At 35.4% G+C, this 20,499-nt stretch overlaps 1 protein-coding gene across 2 annotated transcripts in view; it reads left to right on the top strand.

The window, feature by feature from the left end:
- Bm7639 (Uncharacterized protein) overlaps positions 1 to 18,423 on the top strand; it is a gene marked incomplete at both ends in the record, with an annotated part of 39,845 nt that extends 21,422 nt beyond the window's left edge. The window contains 18 exons of one of the 2 annotated variants that reach the window (XM_043080246.1): positions 1,017 to 1,364; positions 2,362 to 2,464; positions 2,703 to 2,853; positions 3,170 to 3,350; positions 3,513 to 3,641; positions 4,851 to 5,096; positions 5,591 to 5,788; positions 6,562 to 6,847; positions 7,073 to 7,307; positions 7,500 to 7,696; positions 7,804 to 7,898; positions 7,992 to 8,243; positions 8,912 to 9,114; positions 9,290 to 9,475; positions 9,741 to 9,885; positions 10,125 to 10,352; positions 11,798 to 12,292; positions 12,544 to 18,423. In XM_043080246.1, the coding sequence (XP_042936180.1) occupies positions 1,017 to 1,364; positions 2,362 to 2,464; positions 2,703 to 2,853; positions 3,170 to 3,350; positions 3,513 to 3,641; positions 4,851 to 5,096; positions 5,591 to 5,788; positions 6,562 to 6,847; positions 7,073 to 7,307; positions 7,500 to 7,696; positions 7,804 to 7,898; positions 7,992 to 8,243; positions 8,912 to 9,114; positions 9,290 to 9,475; positions 9,741 to 9,885; positions 10,125 to 10,352; positions 11,798 to 12,292; positions 12,544 to 18,423 (9,558 nt within the window). The remainder of the gene's footprint in view (positions 1 to 1,016; positions 1,365 to 2,361; positions 2,465 to 2,702; positions 2,854 to 3,169; positions 3,351 to 3,512; positions 3,642 to 4,850; positions 5,097 to 5,590; positions 5,789 to 6,561; positions 6,848 to 7,072; positions 7,308 to 7,499; positions 7,697 to 7,803; positions 7,899 to 7,991; positions 8,244 to 8,911; positions 9,115 to 9,289; positions 9,476 to 9,740; positions 9,886 to 10,124; positions 10,353 to 11,797; positions 12,293 to 12,543) is intronic. The other variant, XM_043080247.1, reaches the window with a different exon arrangement.
- Positions 18,424 to 20,499: the final 2,076 nt, after the last annotated feature.

The following is a 20,499-nucleotide window of genomic DNA, read 5'->3' as shown; positions in this document are numbered from 1 at the left end:
ATAATTTTGGTATGTATGTTGCAAGGGACTCAAGCTAAATAGCTTTTTGCAAAGGAGAATTATCTCTTTCATCATTTTTAGTAGTTTGACTAACTGTAACAATTTACTGAAAGTTAATTTGGATTACTAATTTACATCTTGCACTGCAGTATGTGGTACAGAAGTCAATTTACTAAACAAAATTTATACAAATTTGATCTACTAATTAAAGTATTAACCAACAGAAGCTGAATTAATTACTTTCAGTATAAGCTGCTAGTATGTTGGTATTAAATTGCCAAAGATATTTTCAAACAATTTGCTAGTAAAAAAGTAAAAAACTTTTAAGGTTTTAAAGTTTTCGTTTGTTTTCCTTATAAATTTCAAAACTGTTTAATATTGTTTAATTTATGGATACTGTAAAGGATGGATGATGCCTATACATTCTATTTGCTTCTATTTTTTGAACCATCAGTTGTGCACTGACAATGTTTTATATCTTCCACTGTTCCTCTAAGACCTTCTTTCAGGATGAGTACAGATTTTGTATGACTGGTGTCTTTTTGTGTTTTTTATAAAAACATTTTTAGATTCTGCGAATTAAACTGTAAATCCTAAAATTCTGATTCGATTTGAGTGTACGAATTATTTAAAGTCATATCATAGGGAATTGACTTGCAATTAATTTCACTCAACGTCACTAAAATTAGATGATTATGCGGGATATCAATGAAGAATTGTGGAACTTCTTACAAAAAACATATAATTATTCCTCTTATAAGAGGAATAATTATTTGTTTTGAGAAAATAGTCAATTTTTTTTGCTTTTAGCCAGAAATGATTTGCCGAAATTCCGGAATGAGATCAGTTGGAGCTTCAAAGTAGTTTACATGAAACATAGTTGGATTACAACTTCTTAATTTCTAAAATTGTACAACACATTTATTGTTTTTTTTTTTTTGCACGTACTTTAATCTATTGCTCTGGGTAGTTTGATGTCGCCAACTAACTAAGATGATAATTGTTGCCATGTTCAGTATGAGGATGTGATGTATGAATATGAACGTGAAGCGGCGGAATGGTTACACTGGGTAGAGCGAGCTATCCGTCTCATGGATGATCGTCAATTGCCAACAAATCTGGTAGAGTTACGCCGATTAGAACATGACCTGGAACGATTCAAATCTGAAGATTTGTCACCAAAAGCACGTGAAAAACAGCGTTTAGCAGATCATTACGCTGAACTTCATCAGCTTTTTGAATGTACCGAACATTTGCATATTCCTACAGAGCTAAGCACACAAAACCTAGATCAATCCTGGCAACGATTACTTCAGTCACTCAGTGAACGATTCAGTCTGATCGAAGAGCAAGTCGGAGTTCAGGTATTTGAAGATGTCATGATGTGGATATTTATTATTTATTTTTATTGTTATTGTTAATCTCTGCATGCTTTGCTATTCACCTTTTCAGCTGGTTTATGCTGCTTTAGTTCTTTCACTTGTCTAGTTCATGTATTGTTTGTCTCTAACAAAAAGTTCAAACAAGTTTATGCTTTTATCCAACTTCTCTCACAGATTGGTGGCATCAGCTTTTCAAAGTGGGATTGTACACAGTGTAAAAGAGAGCGGAAATAATAGCAGGAAGGACTTTTAATGGAGTACCAAATTAAAACATTGTTGATAGTAATGAACGGAGTATACTTTTTTGATATATTTACTTAATAAAAAGCTATTAATATTATCAGCCGTTATTAGCAGAAAAAAATATAAACCTAATTATCATTTCGGTATATGTATTCTATTAAGTTACTACAGAGTCTTTTATAGCAGTGAGACGTGTAGACAGAAAGGAGCTAAACCAATAAAAAAATTAAATATTTTTCTTTGATCAAAAAAGGCTTTTATATTTCCTATTCAATATCAGAAGTTCCTTTTTTGGCGTTAATATTCGTTTGCGCTCCTTTGTATTTTTTTAGATGCATAATTGTTTTTTTTTTTTTTCATAGTAATGGTGCTAGCACTGTGATCTTCGGAAAATACGCTTTTTTTAGGGATGCTTTTTTCCATTTACGAATTGCCTTTCTACGCTTTATAGCATGTTAAAAAATCGTGCTATTCTTTTTTGTTTTTGCAAACAGATGGGTTCCATGAGTTATATGCCAAAACTAGAAACATTACCGTTATGCGTTAGACATTTGTTTTATTATGGATTTGACAAATGGTTTAGAAAGAAAGAAATGATTTCATAATACGGATGTGATCTTTTTTAGATTAGTCGACAGTGCATGTAACTGCTTTTCTCAATGAAGTTCCCTTTATCTTTCCGGATACACTGATGAAGCCAGCTGTTATTGAAAATTTTCCATTTTAAACTTTTCAGGGTTCAACAACTGATATTATTAGTCGATTGGCGCGTGGTATTGGAATAACGAATGAGAAACTGGATCATATTTTGAACAGAATTGAAGATGCGGAATCACGAAGTTAGTTTTCAGATAAACATTTCTTCCAAGTAAAAAAATTGTTTTCTTTGTAACCTTAAAAATGAAGTTTTTTTCCTTATTGCTGTACCAAACACATAGTTCGTCAGTTATTTATTAACAAATTTAGCTTAAGAAGCAAAATAGTATGTTTGTGAATTCAGCTTATCAACTGTTATTTAATTTACGTATTCGGTCCAATAATTACTACTAGAAAGTGTTTAACATCATAGTATTACAGTTGATACATTACGACCAGCAGACTTGCAGCGCCTCATTGATGGGATTATTGATGATCTTATAGCACTGGAAGCACCGATTAGTGGATTTTTTGAGGACGTGGATCAACTTAAACGTTTGCGTCATTCAGAAGCAAATGATTATTATCAACAGTATGTTCCTCATTCTCGAGAGTAGCAGCTTAGTCATTAAATGAGCAAGATGATTTATCTCAAAGGATGGATGCATTCTAGACTTTCTTTTAAAAAACATCAATACAGTCACAGAAATGATTTTTCGTCGGTATTATCTGAAGATATTGATGAGTTTTAAATAGTCCTTTTGGGAATTGTTGAAAATACTTTTATTACTAATAACTTTTTTATTAATTTTTTATTTTTTTTTTTCAAGATTTATCGTATTTAATAATAATGATAATAATAGTAATAATAATAATTGTTGCTATTCGAGTAAAGTTGTTCCTGTTAGGGTATATGGATTAGAACAGCGTCGTCAGGCTTACCTCTCGAGAATGCGGACACAGTTTGTGACACGTCTTGGTATCCGAACGGAACAATTAATGCGAGAGAATGAACAACGACGTGAATCAATACGTCGTACAACATATGGGCGCGTAGAAGATTGCATACAATGGGTTCGTTCACGTCTGGTAAGCTGTTTTGTAATCAACATAAGATTGCATTCTCAACAATTAGGAAAAGGAAAAAAAAAAAAAAGAATTGCCAAGGAGAAATTTTGCCAAGTTTTAGAATTTAATAATCCAAATGATTTTCCTCTTTACTACAATGATTTCAAAACATTGCTGTCTCAGGAAAAATTATCGGCGATGGAATTTGTCGAAGATCTGGAACAGTTAGAAGGCATGTTTGAAGAACACAAAGTTGACAACCATGAAATACAAGACTTTCGACAGAATGTTGACGAATGTATTGCTAGACAGGTTATTTAATTTCTTTTTTCTGAATATAAAGTAAATCGTCTATTAGAGACAAAATCAGACGTAACGAAAATTCTAGATGGTTGCTTGAAGTATACGGATTTCTGTTCTAGAAATAGTATAACGTTCTACCCGTCACAAATAGAAGGATTTTTGTAGCATAATTTTTAAAGGTGTTGCGTTATTTACTGTTCGGAAAAATTAGGGGTTAAATGGAGCATTCTAAATCTGCTTTTATTATATTTCAGTACTAACATATTGACTTGAGCCACTAATATATGTCTGATTCAAGCTAACAACTGGTAAAAGTTTGATTTGAGCCTTCTTTTCTTGAAATTTTTCCTTCCTGAGTAATCCTAACGTTTTCTGAAGTAGTTGTTATGTCACGATCCGTATTGCATAGTAAATGATGCAGTTGATAGTACAGCATTTGTGTAGTCATCATCGATAGATATTCAACTGGAAGAATTGATGGTCTTTTAATTTTAGTAGGATTTGAGTACATAGGGATTTGAATGACCTTGGCATCGAGCAGAACGTGTTGAAAAACTTTATCGTTTTAAACATCGTCCGCCAAGGAGCTATTAATTGGCCTTCCACTATTTCTCATTTTCTCTTCTTCCTTCTTTTTGTTCTCTTCTGTTCCGTATTTAATCTCTGACTTCTACCTCCTTCTCTTTGGGAGAAGGTCATTGGCGTTTATTTCGTTTCACCAACTTACGTTCAAGGGGTTTTCCTGTGGATCAAATTGCAGTAAACACATTGCGATAAACAAAGCACTTCATTTATTCATACATGTTAATTTCTTAGCAATTTAATAGATTTTTACAAAATGAAAGTTCAAAAAATTAAACAAGTTCAAGATTATTTAAAGCCATCTACTTCATTATTTCCTAGATTGGTAAAGGCTTTTGAGTAATTTTAAATCATAAATTGGTTTTCTACAAAGACTGGTGATTTCCATCTAAAGAATCATCGATACCAAATGGAACATTTATAAAACGAAGTAAAATATGAATATAATGAATTGCGAAATGGTAGTTGAGGTAAAGGTATGGTTATAAAAGGAAATCTAATGATAAGTTTGGTTGTATTATCTGATATTTCATTTTGGAATGAAAATTTAAAAAATAAGAAATAAGTGATAGTTTTCGAAAAAATTTATGGATCAAAAATTATTATTCGATTTTGTAGATTTTATTCTGTTTTCAGGCAGAGATATCTGCGGAAGATACACATGAATATTGCGAACTACTTAGTATATTGGAAAGTGAATATCAGCAGCTGCGAGATTTATCAGCCGGGCGTATGCTTGATTTGGATACCTTGATTGCTTTTATCCGTGGAGCACAGCATGAAATTGTTTGGATCAATGAGAGAGAAGATATTGAAGTCTCTAGAAATTGGTCTGATATTAAACAGCTTGATTTACCAATGTTGCAGAATTACTACAAACAGGTATGCCATCTTGTATGATTGTGATAAACTGTGTTTCCATGCTAATCCTTATTTTTTTTTTCAATTTTTTCCAGTTTATTGTAGTTCCATTTTTATAGGACTGAGTTTGAATTGTGAATATATTACTGTTGAAGAATGACTTTTATATATGTGTAGCTCTGGAAATATTAGAGATTAAGATGTTCGAGAAATTGTTTTCGTAGACTTACTAAATCTTTAGATTTTATCTTTCATACTTCGTTATCTAAACTTTTTTTAAATGAAATTTGGGCACTATTGTAGTTCCATTTCTTTTCTATAGAACTAAAGTTTTACGAATGAATTTGAATTGTGAATGTATTAGAGTAGTTGTGGAGGTATTGGAGATTTATCAAGTGATTGATAAAATCATTGGTGGTCTATGAGAAATTTGTATCTCAAATTAGGATTTGATTTGAAAACTTTTTTCTAATTTTTAAATTGTTATTATCAAATTTCAGTGCTGATTTTTTTAGCTCCTTCATGAAATCGAACTTCGAGAGCCACGTTTCAACGATGTGCATAACAAAGGTGCAGCCCTTCTAAATCAAGGTCATCCAGCTATTCATGTAATTGAATTTTATCTGAATGCAATGCAGCGGAAGTGGGATTGGTTGTTAGCACTGTCGAAATGTCTCGAACAACACCTTCGCGATGCGCTTAACCTCAATTCGGTATGATTCTACAAATGCACGTGTGAGGGTATACAAAAGACAAAGTATAACATTTTGAAAATATTTTTTGAAAAAAAAATAATGGCATTGTTTGACCAAATGGCAACCTGAAAAGAAAAAATAAGTTTATGAAACTCGAAGCACTGTTATATATTACTATCTTTCTGTTCCAATGTCTTTTTCGTTGTTTCATAGTAAATATGATCTCAAATTCAAATACAAAGTTTTAACTGCTATTTTTTATTAAAAGTAACTCCTTTCACAATGTTTTTTTTTTTTTTGACAAACAAATGAATAAATGCAACTACAACTGCTGGAGAGACTCTATCCGTAAAGATGTTGTGCATATAAGATATACAACACCGATTAAGAGACTTGTCATATTCAATTTTTGATACTCTAAATGGCGAAAAAAAAGTGATTACAAAATCATTACTTCAATGTGCAAATAATGAGTAGTGAAAAAAACTCAGTAGTTTTTCGTTTGTGGTAAAATGTTTAATAAATTGTTTCAAGATCCTAAGAGATTTATAATTTTGACTAAGCTAGTTGTCATCAGTTTCGAGATGAATGTAATATTCAATGAAAATGAGAAAATTTTAACTTCTTAGCTGCTTGAGAATGAAAAGTCATGCCCTTTTGTTCAAAATATGTCATAGTTCTGGTGCTGATTCTCATTTATATCGCAAGGCATTTATGACATACGTTATAGAACAATAAAAAGGCATTCAACAGAAGATTGGTCGTGAAAGATCTTATATACTATTTTGCAGTTCATGGAGGATGCGAATACTGCAGAAGAATGGATGATAAAGCAGTCCGAAATGTTGGAAAGGAAATACAGTAGAAGTGAATTTTCACTAGAAGAAGGTGAACAAATGTTGCGCGAATTGGATGAAATCAGTGAATTAATCAAAAAATATCATAGTATTCTGATGACACTTACGGAACGAAGTTCCCAAATTCCACCCCTATGGCAACGCGGTGAGCGGACTCAAAGACCGATTTCGATTATTGCTTTGGCTGATTACACCGATAAAGATATTACAATTAGAGAAGGTGAGAAATATGATTTTTGTTGAAACGTTTTTGCTGATAATATATTTCATTTCTGTAGCTCAGTGCTTCACAGTTCATGTGATGGGCAACATAGTTCATCAAGGTACATCGTCTCATTACATTATGTGATTTTTAATTATGACTTTATTTATTTACAAATTTAAGTAGTAATCATTTCTGGACTCAACTTTCATTCTTTCTAATTAAATGCTTGTTCTTGTTTAGGTGATGAATGTATCTTGACCGACAATTCGGATCTGATCCATTGGAATATTCGTGGACCAGGTGGCTCAGAAGTCTTGATACCATCTGTGATGTTCCGTATTTTACCGCCAGATGCTCGCATCACAACATATCTTAATCGATTACATACAAGTTTGGAAAAGTTACGCCGGCTTTTGGGTCAGAAACATCGAATGGTACGATACAATATGGTGCTAAATACAATGACTCAGATACGGTAAACATATGCTTCTTATAATTCATAGTAAATAAGAAATGAAACTGTGGAAGTAATGATAGTGGTAAAATCTATTTTTCATTGTTAAAATACTTTGGATGAGAGATTGTTTGGCTTATGGGAATCTGACCAAAATTTTATGAGAATGAGAATTCACGTAGTTGCTTCTCATCAGAAATTTCTAGTTTTTAGTAGTTGGAATTTGAACACTTTTGCTGCAATGACTCCAGAGGAAAGGGATACGATCATTAAAGCTTTGAATGATGATGTTCACAAACTGCTTTCCGAGCTGGAATCGAATGATCCATTGGCAATGCGACTTAAGGAAGAACTAAAACTAACCAATGAACATTTTTACGATCTTCTAAATCAAATGAATCGTCCCAAAGGTACCACTGATTTTACAAGTTCAGAAAGTGTTTGGATCCATTATGCCTTTGAAAATTTGGTAGTCAAAAGTGGCATGCTATTTTTATCTCGTTCTGGAATATTCCAGAACCGGAAGTTGGAGCTCAGTTTGATGCGAAAATTACGGAGTTGCTTGGTAAACTTGATGAAGCATATCGGAATCTAAATGATCGGGTTATGCAGGTAAAATTTTTCAGTGATGATCATGTAACTCAGAGAGATTGAAACTGTATAACATTTCCGGCCTTCATTTTTTATTGAAAAAATTCATTTCAGAACATTCCAAGATCACGAGAAGAGCTTGAAAACCTGACCATTGAACATAAGGAGTTTGAAGATGGATTGCAAACATTAGATGTTGATGTATCAACTGTGAATGAGCTGTTTCGTCAAATTCTTGAACCAACGCCATCACAACGAGCTAATTTCGATCATTTAAGTGGTCGTTGGGAGGATTTATGGGAATTGTCAAGAATGTATGTTGAACGGTTGAAGTCTTTGGAAGCTGTGCTGAATGGACTCATTGAGGTAATTCTTGAATAACTCTTGCTTACGTCCTTATTGTTTCTTCTTATTTTGATCTTTTTTTGTCTCGAACATTTGTTTAAAGATGCAGTACAAGAAAACTTGGAAAATGTAATGCTTTTTCATGCTCGTAGTTTAATTTATTCTATTAACTAATGCTTGTATAATAACTATTAAACTCCTTTATCGATTTCTTTATATGTTGGAGATCACTGTTGTTGTTCTCGCTATGATTTCTATTGGTTTCATAGCCTTAAATAAGTTGATGTTTAGATTCCAGAATGAATTGGAAATCTGTGGTTTAATGCGACTTGTTCTAACTGTCATTGTCATTATTATGATTTTAACCTCTGCTTCTTTTTATTCAACTCTCATCAAAACTCTTTTCACTTGCTGAGTTAACCTTTTCTTCCTTGATCAACCAATTTGATGATTGTCTTGTTTCATAGACTTTTTAAACCAAAATGTAGAGTGTTTTATTGTGTATATTATGTGCAAAGATATATTTTGGCCCTTTGAATGTAAGTTTTATGGAAATAATCACATTCCATTTCAACTTATCTACCTGTTCTTAGTTTACAAATCATTATATCTGAATGGAGAAAATTTTTTGATAGAATTAGTACTTAACAAGCAGCTTAATTTGTTTATGATGTGAACAGTTTTTGTAGGTAGCTGATATTGTACGACAACATGAAATTTTACTCAGTTCATTTGATGATATGCCAGCTTCTTTGGAAAAATTACGAGGTGTCCATTCGCAGCTGCTTGAATTGAATATGGTGTTGCAACAGCAGCAGACCATCGTTGATGCTGTCAATCGCAATATTGCCCTTTTACGTCAGCATGTTTCACGAACTCGCCAGTCACCAAAGTAAATTTAGAGAATTATACTTAAATTGGAAGAACGGGACTGTTGTTTGATTATGCATCGTTGAGCATCGATAAAAAGTAAAATTTATTGAATCTTAGAGCAATTTTATTTCGTTGAAAAACGTCTCATCAGTTTGCTATAACTTTTTCCTAACTGCAATGACTCCTATTTACAGTCACCCAGATGTTGATCGATTAGAAGACGAAGTACAAACGTCAACCGTTCGTTGGGAAAATGTTTGTTCACAAGTGGTCGATCGTTTAAAAACTGCTGAACATGCTCTACAAACTCAAATGGTTTACCGTACCGAATACGAAAACGAAATCAGATGGCTTGACAGTGTGGAAACAACCATTAATAGGTGAATACTAGTCTTAGAAGTTTTCAATAATATCTTATTGTTATCCTAATAGTTTCGTAGATGGGCATATTATGAAAAAAGAAACAATATTTAGAGGTTGGAAAGTGACTGACAGTTTTTTTTTTTTTATTTAAACAGATGGATTTATTTGAAAAATTATGAGGTCTTGATAGTGAGCGGAAACTTGGTTGATATTCTTTTTTACCACTCTTGAATTTATCTGAAAATTTCTTCAAACAATAAAAATGAAAAAAAAAAATTATAGTTTGCGTAAACCTGAAGAACTTCATCCAGAGCAGTACCAACAGCAGCTGGATCAACTTATTGCCGAGTATTCTCAATTACAGGAACGTACTGAGGCAGTAGAAAATGTGAACCGTGAAGGAGGCAAATTCATTCGTGAAGCGAAGGTATCTTTAATTGCGTTCTAAAGTGGAAATACTTCTATAACTTGGTAATTGTAATGATATTGGATAAACGATATTTAGATATTTTCAGATTAACTTTTTTATCGTTCAAGTCACTGATTCCCATTCGAGACTTCCAAACTCAGTGGTGGTCACTCATCTAATTTGAGTGTGATAACTTAATATGTTTTTTATGGGCGAAAAATTGTAGCATTATTTTCAAAATAGGGTTACATTTTTAGGGTTACGATAATCGTTTGATACAATACATGGAAAATGTCATGAATATTCACGGTCCAGACAGCCGGAATAGCTTCCGTCGCTCAATACCGCAACCAAAGAATGGGGTCCAGCAAGTAACGGAAGAATTAGAACATCTAAATAGACGATTTGCTCAGCTGAGCTCACTAATACTTGAACGTCGTAACATAATGCAAGTATTGATCCAGAACTGGAAACGAAAAAAGCAAGTTAGTATTTTTTAACTTCAAAGGATCGATGGCAGTGTAAGATCAGGATGATTTGTTTTAGGGGGTTTATTCGTATCTTTCTTTCGAGAAGTGTTTTTTTTTTTTTTTGAAATGGATTAACAGCTAAAAATTAGCTACCACCACACAGCAAATTGAAATTTCTGAAAATCAAAAGCAGTTGTTTTTATGAATCAGACTACACAACATAATGTCGATAAGATAACTGCGCTTCCAGCCTGTCTAGTACTTAGATGCTACTGCAGTGAAATGAGTCATGGATCACTTAATGATGCTATTGACATGAAAATTCCAGAAATTAAGTGGCATTTCAAAAATCTGAAATTTCGAAACCAACCGATTTCAACAAAGTTGTAACCAGCTGTGCGCCGACACACGCTTACATATTTTAGCATTCATTTCCACTTTTTTCTAACACAATTCGTAGTTCTTAGTGGCTTGTTTTATTTTTCTTGGCTCTATTTGGCCATTTATTGCCACTTTTTTTTAGCTAGCTTAATAGCAGCAGCAGTAGAGCAGAAGTGTTGGAAATATTAATTTTCACAGAAATCAACATTGACACAACTTTTTTTGGAATTACTGGATAAACGATTGTTTTGTAATTTAAAATTGAAATATTCTTCATGTTATTCTGATAATCTGAGTACTCAAACCAGATGTCACTTAAGTGTTAGTAAAGTAGCAACAGATTCACTGTTGAAATCTCACTTTTCCCAAGAACGCTTATTACCTTCTCATAATACTTTCTGATGAAGTGTTTTCAGCTTATCATTATAACTTCTACATCGAAACTAAAAAATTTTGTCGTGAAAAGTTGTTGTGATCGTTAAGTACTTCGTAAGTCTTTTCGAAATAAGAAAACACAGTCTTGAATTCGTATATAGATTTAAATACTAACACCAAATTGACCTCTCCAAGCTATATGCATGCTTTGAACAACATTTTAGGAACGCAGCAATGATGCAAATCATGGATGTGTCGAGGAAGAATAGCCTGCAACTTTGTAGATTTTAAAAAACAGAACTTTCTCTTGTGGATTTGAAAAGAAAAACGGAATTTTTATGAATACTGTGCAGTAATCTGCCTCTATTGGGTATTTCAGACTGCACTTCACAAACTTTTTTTTTTTTTAATACGCCCTTCCAGTCTTACCGTTGCCTTGTAATTGTATGCATTTTTGTTTTCATTTCTTGCTTCTTCTGCTTATTCTTTTCACATCAAGGTACTATTTTTTAGATCGGTTGGTTTTGGCCTCAAAACGTTCGTCATGTTGTTGTCCTATCTCTCTCATTCACTTGCAGACAGACACTTCAGTGTTGCCATTATAAGATAGCATTACTTGACATGTAGCTTCTCTACTTTGCGCAACACATACACTCATCCATCTTCCTGCTGCCACGCAGAGTTGTCTTCCATTTGTTTTCTAGGAAGAGGGCGAACGAAGACGAGCTGAAGAGGAGGAAAAACGTCGCCAGTTTGAAGCAGCTCGACTGAAAGCACTGGAGGATGCTGATCGTCTTAGGAAGCAACGTAAAGCTGCTGAAGATGCACGTCGAGCAGCGGAAGAAGCCGATCGCTTACGCCGTGAGCGTGAGGCGGCGGAGGATGCATGTCGAAGAGCTGAAGATGAAGCACGACGAAGAATGGAAGAAGATGCTAGACGTAGAGCAGCAGAAGATGCAGCTAGACAAAAAGCAGAACAGGCTGAACGGGAAAGAAAAAGAAAAGAAGATGGGGATCGAAGACGTCGTGAGGAAGAAGAACGTCGTCGTCGAGTAGATGAAGCGGAAAGGGAACGTGAAAGGAAGCGGTTGGATGACGAACGTCGACGGGCGGAAGAAGACCGTCGTCGGCAGGAGGAGCATGAACAGCGGTTACGTGAAGAAGAACGGCGATATCGTGAGAAAGAACAAAAACCAAAAGTAGGCCCTCATTTGTTTATAGCCATGAAATCGTTTGATCTCTATTTCTGTATTTTGGAATTATATATAGAATGAAAACATTCTCGAGTCCATAAATACGAGCCGGAAAAAACGCAACTTCAACTATTTGCACAATGGAATGTTTTTCAGTTGGTTCTCGCGAAATGTTTTGTGCAGTTATTTTCGAATTGCCGCACAATCCAGCACTTATTCTTTCCTTAATTAGAAGATTAACCGATAATTTGTTTCAGATGCCTAACCTGAGTCATGGCATACAACAGGCAATTGTATCCGAGGGTGGTGAACTGGAAGAATTTGAAGAGAGTCAGAATGTTCCGGAAAGAGCGACAATAGCTGAACATGAGGATGAAATGCAAATGTACCAAGAAGAAACAATTACTAAAACACAATTTTATGAAATGGAGGGCATTTTGCACAAACAAACTGGCGAAATTTTAACTTTTGTTGAAGCCATTCGCCAAGGATTGCTAGATTTGCATTCTGGCGGAGGGGAATTCTACGATATTGTTTCGGGTGCTAGAATTAGTCTGGAAAAAGCTGCAGAATTGGGATATATTGATGGTGGTTTCCATGAAGTGCTTAACACTCATTATGGCATACGTCATCCAGAAACTGGTGAAAGTTTGTCTCTGTTAGAAGCTATCCAGATCGGCTTGTATGATCCGGATATTCGTCAATTGCGAGATATTGAAACTGCTGATATCCTGCCAATGTACGATTGCATCTCACGAGGAATCATAACACTCGACACACAACATCGATTGGTTAAAATGGGTGTGTTAAAGCTACCACCCTTGTCGCTAGAAAGTGCTATTGAACAAGGCGTTGTAAATAAGGAAACAGGCTGCTTCACTGGAAAATACACGAAAGAGACAATGCCACTTAAAGATGCCCTATATAATGGATACATTCAGATTGGTGGATGCCGTCCGCATACAATGATTGCTATCACTTTATCTGACTGTCTTGAAACTGGCCTAATTGACGGATATACGGGCGAATTTGTGGACAAACATAGTAGTGAAAAAATTACCTTACGTGAAGCTGTTTCAAAACAATATGCACTCTTAAATTTGCATGTTCCAGAAATAGTGAAAACGGATGAAAATCGGCGCATCACTTTAGGTGAAGCGATTGTGCGTAATGCAGTAAATACTCGTCAAGGGAATTTTAATGATTTCCTAAAAAATCAGACCCTTACTCTCCAAGAAGCTTTTTTAAGAGATCTCATACAAAAACCGCTGACGCTTACAGAAATCAGTCAAAAGGATTTAATTGATTCAACAAATAAATTCATAGATGGAGGCACCAGGGGTCGCTTCACATTATTAGAAGCAATTGCTGTTGGTTTATTGGATCCAGATGTACGTCATATTGTGGATCCTGATGAAAAAGATGTGATTTCCATTGCGGAAGCTTTGGAGCGAGGACTACTAGAACCTGATGGCAGAATTATACTTCACAAGCAGCAGAAAGTTTTTTCTGTAAATGAGGCAGTTAGTGATGGATTATTGATCAGACGTGTACGGCATTCTATTTTTAATGTAAAAGGTATCAAAAATACGAAGACGGGAGAAAACCTAACTTTTAATGAGGCTGTAGATCGTGGTGTAATTATACTGCAAGCCGAAAGAATTGTAGACCTCGCTGCAAATGAAAGTTTTCTTATAGCCGATTGTGCGGACAAAGATTTGTTGGATCCCATGCTTTTTGAGCTCTTAACTACATCGTTGGGTATCAGAAATGGTCCGAAGCAAGATATGACGGTGATTCGCGCTGTAGCAAAAGAATTCATTGATCCCAAAAAAGGTATTTATGTTGACAAAAGGTCGAATAGGGAATTATCTCCAAAGCAGGCTTATGATGATGGACTGTTGACTCTTAAAGGAGCATTGCAATTGTCGGCTATGCTTGACATTCATCCATCTCTGGTAACACCAATCAAAAAAATTGATCATAAGAAACGAATTAGACGACCGGGGCAAAAAGAAGGTGTCACTACTGATGAAGTGAAGGTAACACTGGCAGAAGCAATGAGACAAGGTTTAGTCGATTCACGCACTCATCGTTTTCGGCAGGGCGACACTGAGATGAGCTTCGAGGAAGCATTAAGGCAGGGGTTAATCCATCCATCCGATGAGTGGATAGTTCCGTCCAAAACAGGTGCTGGTCCTACTGTAGAAGAAAAGATAACTGAATCTGTAACTGAAACAGCGCAGCAATTAGCGCCGAAGTTTTATCCAGATAAAAATATTGAAGAAACTGTGACAACTGTTAAGAAAGTGAGAAAAACAGAAACAACGGCATTGGGAGGTCCAGGCGGTGTATCTGTTTATCGCGCAGTTACAGGCAGTAAAGACTCGTTCGAAATACCAGCTAATGGTTATCATATTCTGGAGGCAGAACGTAAAGATTATGTTAACCTTAAGACAGGAACTGTTTCTATACCAAATTTAAGTCGTTCGCTAACTTTGCAAGAAGCATTTCAACTGGGTGTCCTCGACAGTAGAAGTATTACTGTCGTTGATCCATCCACTGGCAGTCATGTTCCTATTGCCGAAGCAATGAATAAGAAAACAATTGACAAAAATGGTTGCATGGAACGAAATGGTCAAATGATTGATTTTGAAACTTTGATTAATAATAAGATAGTACTAGTGGAGGCTGAGCCACCAGTTGGGTTAGGAAGTTCGACAAAGAAAGTGATACAGTTTTCACCAGGTTCTGAAGCAATCATAAGTTTTCATCCAATTGGGACTCCAACTGTGGAAGAAACGGAGCAATCTTGGACATTCGATTCAGGTAGAGGTGAACTAGTTGATCATATTACTGGAGAACGGCTTACTCTTGATGCAGCTCTTGCTTTCGGTAAAATCGGTCGAGAGGATCTGCGTGTCTTTGACACCTTGACAGCACGTGAAATGTCATTTGAAGAGGCTGAAAAGTGGGGTGTTATCGATGAGAAAGACCGTTATTATTTGGATAAACGGGAAAACAAAAGATATTCTCTGACCCAAGCGGCATTGCAGCACCGTGTTTTTCCAACAGGTGGTGTACCCGAAAATGCTTCTGATGCGATCCATACTACTTATAAAATACAAAAGCGAAGTGAATTATCGAAAAAGGAAGCACTATTTGGTGGGCCTGCAGAATATGCGGAACAAACGTTGACGAAGGTTCTGAATTCAGATTGGTACAATGCTCAGAGCGGTAAGTTTACTGATCCGCAGACGCAAAAGCAAATGTCCTTGAAAGAATCAATAATTAAGGGATTATTCAATCCATATGACACAATCGTACTAGATAAACATAGAATGCGTGAACTTTCATTTCTAGAAGCCATAGATGAAAATATTATTAATGATACGGAAGGAACAGTGTTGGATACAGAAACAGGGAAATTTGTTGACCTAAAAACAGCTCATTTACAAGGCCTTCTAAAAAGCAAAGGTTTATCTCACAGTTTGGAAGAAGCTTTGGTATCTGGGAAACTTGATTTATGTACAGGTCAAGTGACAACAGCAGATGGAGGTAGTGTAAAAGTGGAAGATGCTATTGCAGCTAAACTTATCGATAGCCAAAGCATCATTTTCCGTGATCCATCAACAGGTGAAGAATTATCTTATAACACAGCGGTTGAGAACAAAATTATTGATCCTATCAAAGGCATAGTTTACATCAAGAATATGACTGAAATAATGACCTTTCCTCAAGCTCTTACTAGTGGTGTGTTAATTGGTTCTGGTTCAAGACCGTTTACTCCACAGAAGCCTCATTCAACACGCCTAGTAGAGCGGAAATTGCAGTTCACTCCTTATGCGCCAGAGCCTACTAAAAAGTCAGCAGTTGCTGTTATGGAACAACGTACTTTGGGTTCAGGACGTCAGGAAATCGTTGATCTGGGTGGTGGAAAACATGTAATGGTGAAAGTTGTGCGTGGAGAAGGAGGTGTTGAGAGAGGTGAATACGTTGATCCATCATCTGGGATGAAGTTTACGATCCAATTGCATGGTGATCCCTACATGACTGAGGCCAAGACCGTCGTGAAAAGTACTGCACAGGTGCAGTCTATTCAGTTGGAACCGCATGCTGAATTTGTTGGGATTGATAAGATAAGAGATAAAAGAAATGGTCGTGTCATGTCACTGCAAGATGCTCAACGAATTGGTATTGCGCGCATTGACAAAAAAGGAAAGCAAATGACGAAGACATACTCAGTTTTTAGATCGAACATTCAAAATGCTGTCACAAGAGGTGTTATCGATGCTCGTGGTGAAAAATTAAGCTTGGAAGATGCTGTTCGAGCTAAATTGGTTGATTTGCAAAATTTAACTTACCTCAATCCAAAGACAGGTGATGCCTTGACACTGGCACAAGCGGCAAATATGGGTCTTGTGGATGTTACTTTATCGGAAACATTACCAAAGGGTGTGTCTCACCCGGCAAATGGAGAAAGGATATCAGTACAAAGAGCTATAGAACTCGGTGTTATAAATCCGAAAACCGGTGAGGTGAAGAACCCATTCACAAATGAGAAATTAGCTTGGTTAGATATCATGAAACCGGTATATACAAGTCTTACAATGGAAGGAGTGTACGATCCAACAAAAGGATATGGAGTACCAGTGTTAACTGCTCTGACCGAAGGTCTCATTGATGCAAGTACAGGCCAATATTCAAACATCATTACAGCAGAGATAATAACTCTGAAGGATGCTTCTAATAAGGGTTTGATTGATGCTGAAACTTATAAAGCCATAACAGAACCTTTTCTATTTGATTACCGTACAAAAAGAAAACTTAATCTAATTGAGGCCGTTCAGAATAAACTAGTGGATCCTAGAAACAAAACTATTCAATTTGATGAACAGATTATTATGCCTGTTTCTCGTGCAACCGCAGAGGGTAAAATACCGATGTTTATTGGTGAGAAACTAAAACGCATTGATAAAATGGCATTCGCGGAAGCGTTGAGCAAAGGCATGATTGATGTTGCGCAGAATCAATTTACTGATTCCGATTCGGGAAGGCAGATGTCGATTAATCAAGCGATTGAGGAAGGATATATTGATACCGGTAATGTTGAAGCTTTGGAAGGTTCAGATGAGCGAAATCTGGCAAATATATTGTTCACGGAAGAATTCGATGAGATTTCTGGACGAATAAGGGATAATAAATCAGGTCTTTATTTGACCTTCAAATCCGCTGTTGATCGTGATATTATTGACGGTGATTCTTTATTGCACGATCTGGAATCTAGTCATACAATGACAATTAAGGAAGCATTGAATCAGGGACTTATTGATCCAGATGGTAGATATGTCCACATACGCGCTGGAATCAAAATTACACTTAAGGATGCCTTAGCAAGAGGTCTGATCGCTTTGATTGCATCTCCTATGCAAGCTGCTCAAGCAGTCACAGAAGCTGTGAAACGCCGTGATGCTGAAGGCTATAGGTTTAAATTGGAGTCAGTAAATGAAGGGAAAATTGGGAGTGGCACACCACGCTATAGAGAAGAGATAACGGTCGGGAAGTTTTCATCACCTCATCGTCCTGAGCCTAGTCTCTCACGTCGAGTGAGATCTATCTCAGAAGCATCACGAGGAAGTAGAGGACAAAGCCTAATTGATGACCCTCAGGCTATGGCCGATTTGCAGCACGAGTTTTTAGACAATCTACAGGAACGCGGCTTTGATGTTGAAGAAAAAGTGATCGAACATCCAGAAAACAATTTACGAGTTTCAATCCGTGAGGCTGCAGAAAGTGGCCTGTTAGATGTTATCACTGGCGATATCGTTCATCCAACAAGTGGTCGGCGATACTCAATTCCGCGAGCGGTGCATATGAAAATGATGACTGCTGATGCAGCCAAGCGAATGATGGAAACGTTGAATATCTGTGTGGAAGAGTTAGGACAGATACCATTAGTTGAATCTGTTAGCGTTAGTCCTTCAGAATCTGGAGTTAAAGTTTACACGAAAACTGTCAGTTGGCGTGGCCAGCCATCTGAATTGCGACAAACTACTGATCCACTTGGGCCATACACAACCTATACATCATCGACATCATCCACAACGATGCGAACTTCTGATATGTTTCCTCAGTAATTAATTACTCAGTTTTGATGGTATTTTTGTAGTGCTATTTTGTTTAGTGCTCTTATCCCTTAAAAGTGTAATATTGATTATTTTAAGAAGCTTTCCCTCAAAATTTAATGTTGGAAATAACTATCACACTTTCTAATTGAATCAAAAACACTGTGGAACATCTGCCTAAATTTCTTGGTCATTCATTTTTAATAGATAACATTCAACAATTAATTGTGCAAGACACACTGTTTACTCGTATAATGATGTTCATTTATATATTTTTAGTATTCTCTAATTCCTTATCCTAAATTTAACGCTTTTACAACGATGGAGCTGCTCTCCTAATTTTGACACGGTACATTTATTGTCCTCTCTATAAATATGCAGTAGTAGAAAATTTCTTATTTTTTATAGAGTTTGAAATTTCAACATGAAAAAGCAACTACTGTTTAATTTGATTACACAAAAGTTTAGAATCAGAATGACTGTTTTTTATTAGCTGAGGAAGTAGGTGCTGTTATGTTTAGGCGTTTTTTTTTTTTTTGATTAAGTAAGGGAATTGAGTGTAAATATGGAAGTATGCTGCCATTGAGACTGTGGTTTCTATTAGTGTGAAACATTCATCTGAGCATTACAGTTCTTTTTGTTTGTTACTACTCAGTTCACATCATTTCATTATGTTTCTTGTTCAATGGAATAACAGAAGGTATTACTCACTGCCAGCATTTCTCGACATTACCACTCCTTCATTGTTGCTTCACTTTCAACTGAAATATATATGGTTATTTAAAAGGTAACAAAATGGATTAACTACACAGTTGTGATCTGAATAATGGATTGAGTGATGAGTTACCCAATTCTCCCACATCAGTTAATTTCATATCCTTTGAGAATGAAATCTCGAAATTCTTCACATCTAGAAGCATTCACTTCCACATTCATTACTCATGTTGTCATTTTTCTTTTAACTAAAATCGATTTTGTAATATTCTTTTCTTTTCTTGTATATAAACTGTTTTCGTGGAAATATCGTGAAATAATAGCATGTGAAGTGTGGTTTGAAACCCCAATGGAAAAATGATGAAGACTGCGCAATTTTGAAAGCGCAAAATTATTTTTTGCATTATTTTTGTTGAAACACTACACATCTACAGTCTATAAAAGTCAAAGATCTATGCAGTGCTGGTAAAATTGTTTTTAAATTCGTTTCAACACGAGCTAATAAGCTAGAAATAAGAGTGTTTGAACTGCTAGCTCTTGATTTCTTTGAGATTTCAAGGATTGGTTAATAATTTATAGATCTTCGGTTGAGTTTTGAAATTAAAATGGTGGAGTTAGCAGGATATATTAGTGAATTTTTTCTACTCGTGGAATTGTATGGAATCTGGCAACAGAGAAAATACTGAACTTATTGAATGGAGACTTAATAGGCATGCGTGAAACTCCGCGGATTCTTTTCAGTAAATAGAAATATTAGCTTTAACTTGATAGCTTTTCATAATTCATTCCAACTAATCGGTTAGCTTTTTTTGTTTGATCAGATAAATCTACAGCAGTCATATTTGTAATTTAAAGAAAGTCCGGTGTATTTAAAAAAAAAAAAAGTTTTCCACTTCAAGTCTTCGGTATCTTAAATTCTGGTGATTAATGACACAGACAAGCAGTAAATGAAAGAATTAATGACAAGTTTATTTATGAAGAGTTTATTTACCCTTTATGAATTATTTCATATTGTAAAAAGTGATTTGGTAGGAATTTATTGTATTAAACTCATGATATTAATCCCATCAACTTATTTCTAATTCATCACACTTCATAGCATTTGAAAAATCTTTATATAAGGGCTTGTAGTGGAAGATGTTTGAATACAGTTAATTTTTTTCTAGCATCATAGATATCTGAGTGACGGTGATGCAAGAGAATGAACCATAATTTGATTGAAAGAAAAAAATTTGTGTTCTCAACTGTGCAGATCCTCGTAGACTTCGTCCTTTTACACCTTTCATTCGTTTAGAGTTGTAATCAGATTGAAAAATGAAGTCTCCCGAATTGACTGATTTATCAAAAGGCGATCAATTAATGAAAAATTAGAGT

This window comes from Brugia malayi, assembly GCF_000002995.4.
Source record: "Brugia malayi strain FR3 genome assembly, contig: Bm_v4_Chr3_scaffold_001, whole genome shotgun sequence".
In the NCBI taxonomy this organism is placed as follows: Eukaryota; Metazoa; Nematoda; class Chromadorea; order Rhabditida; family Onchocercidae; genus Brugia; species Brugia malayi.
The sequence above is the reverse complement of the archived record's forward strand: the minus strand, read 5'-3'. Positions and strand labels throughout refer to the sequence as shown.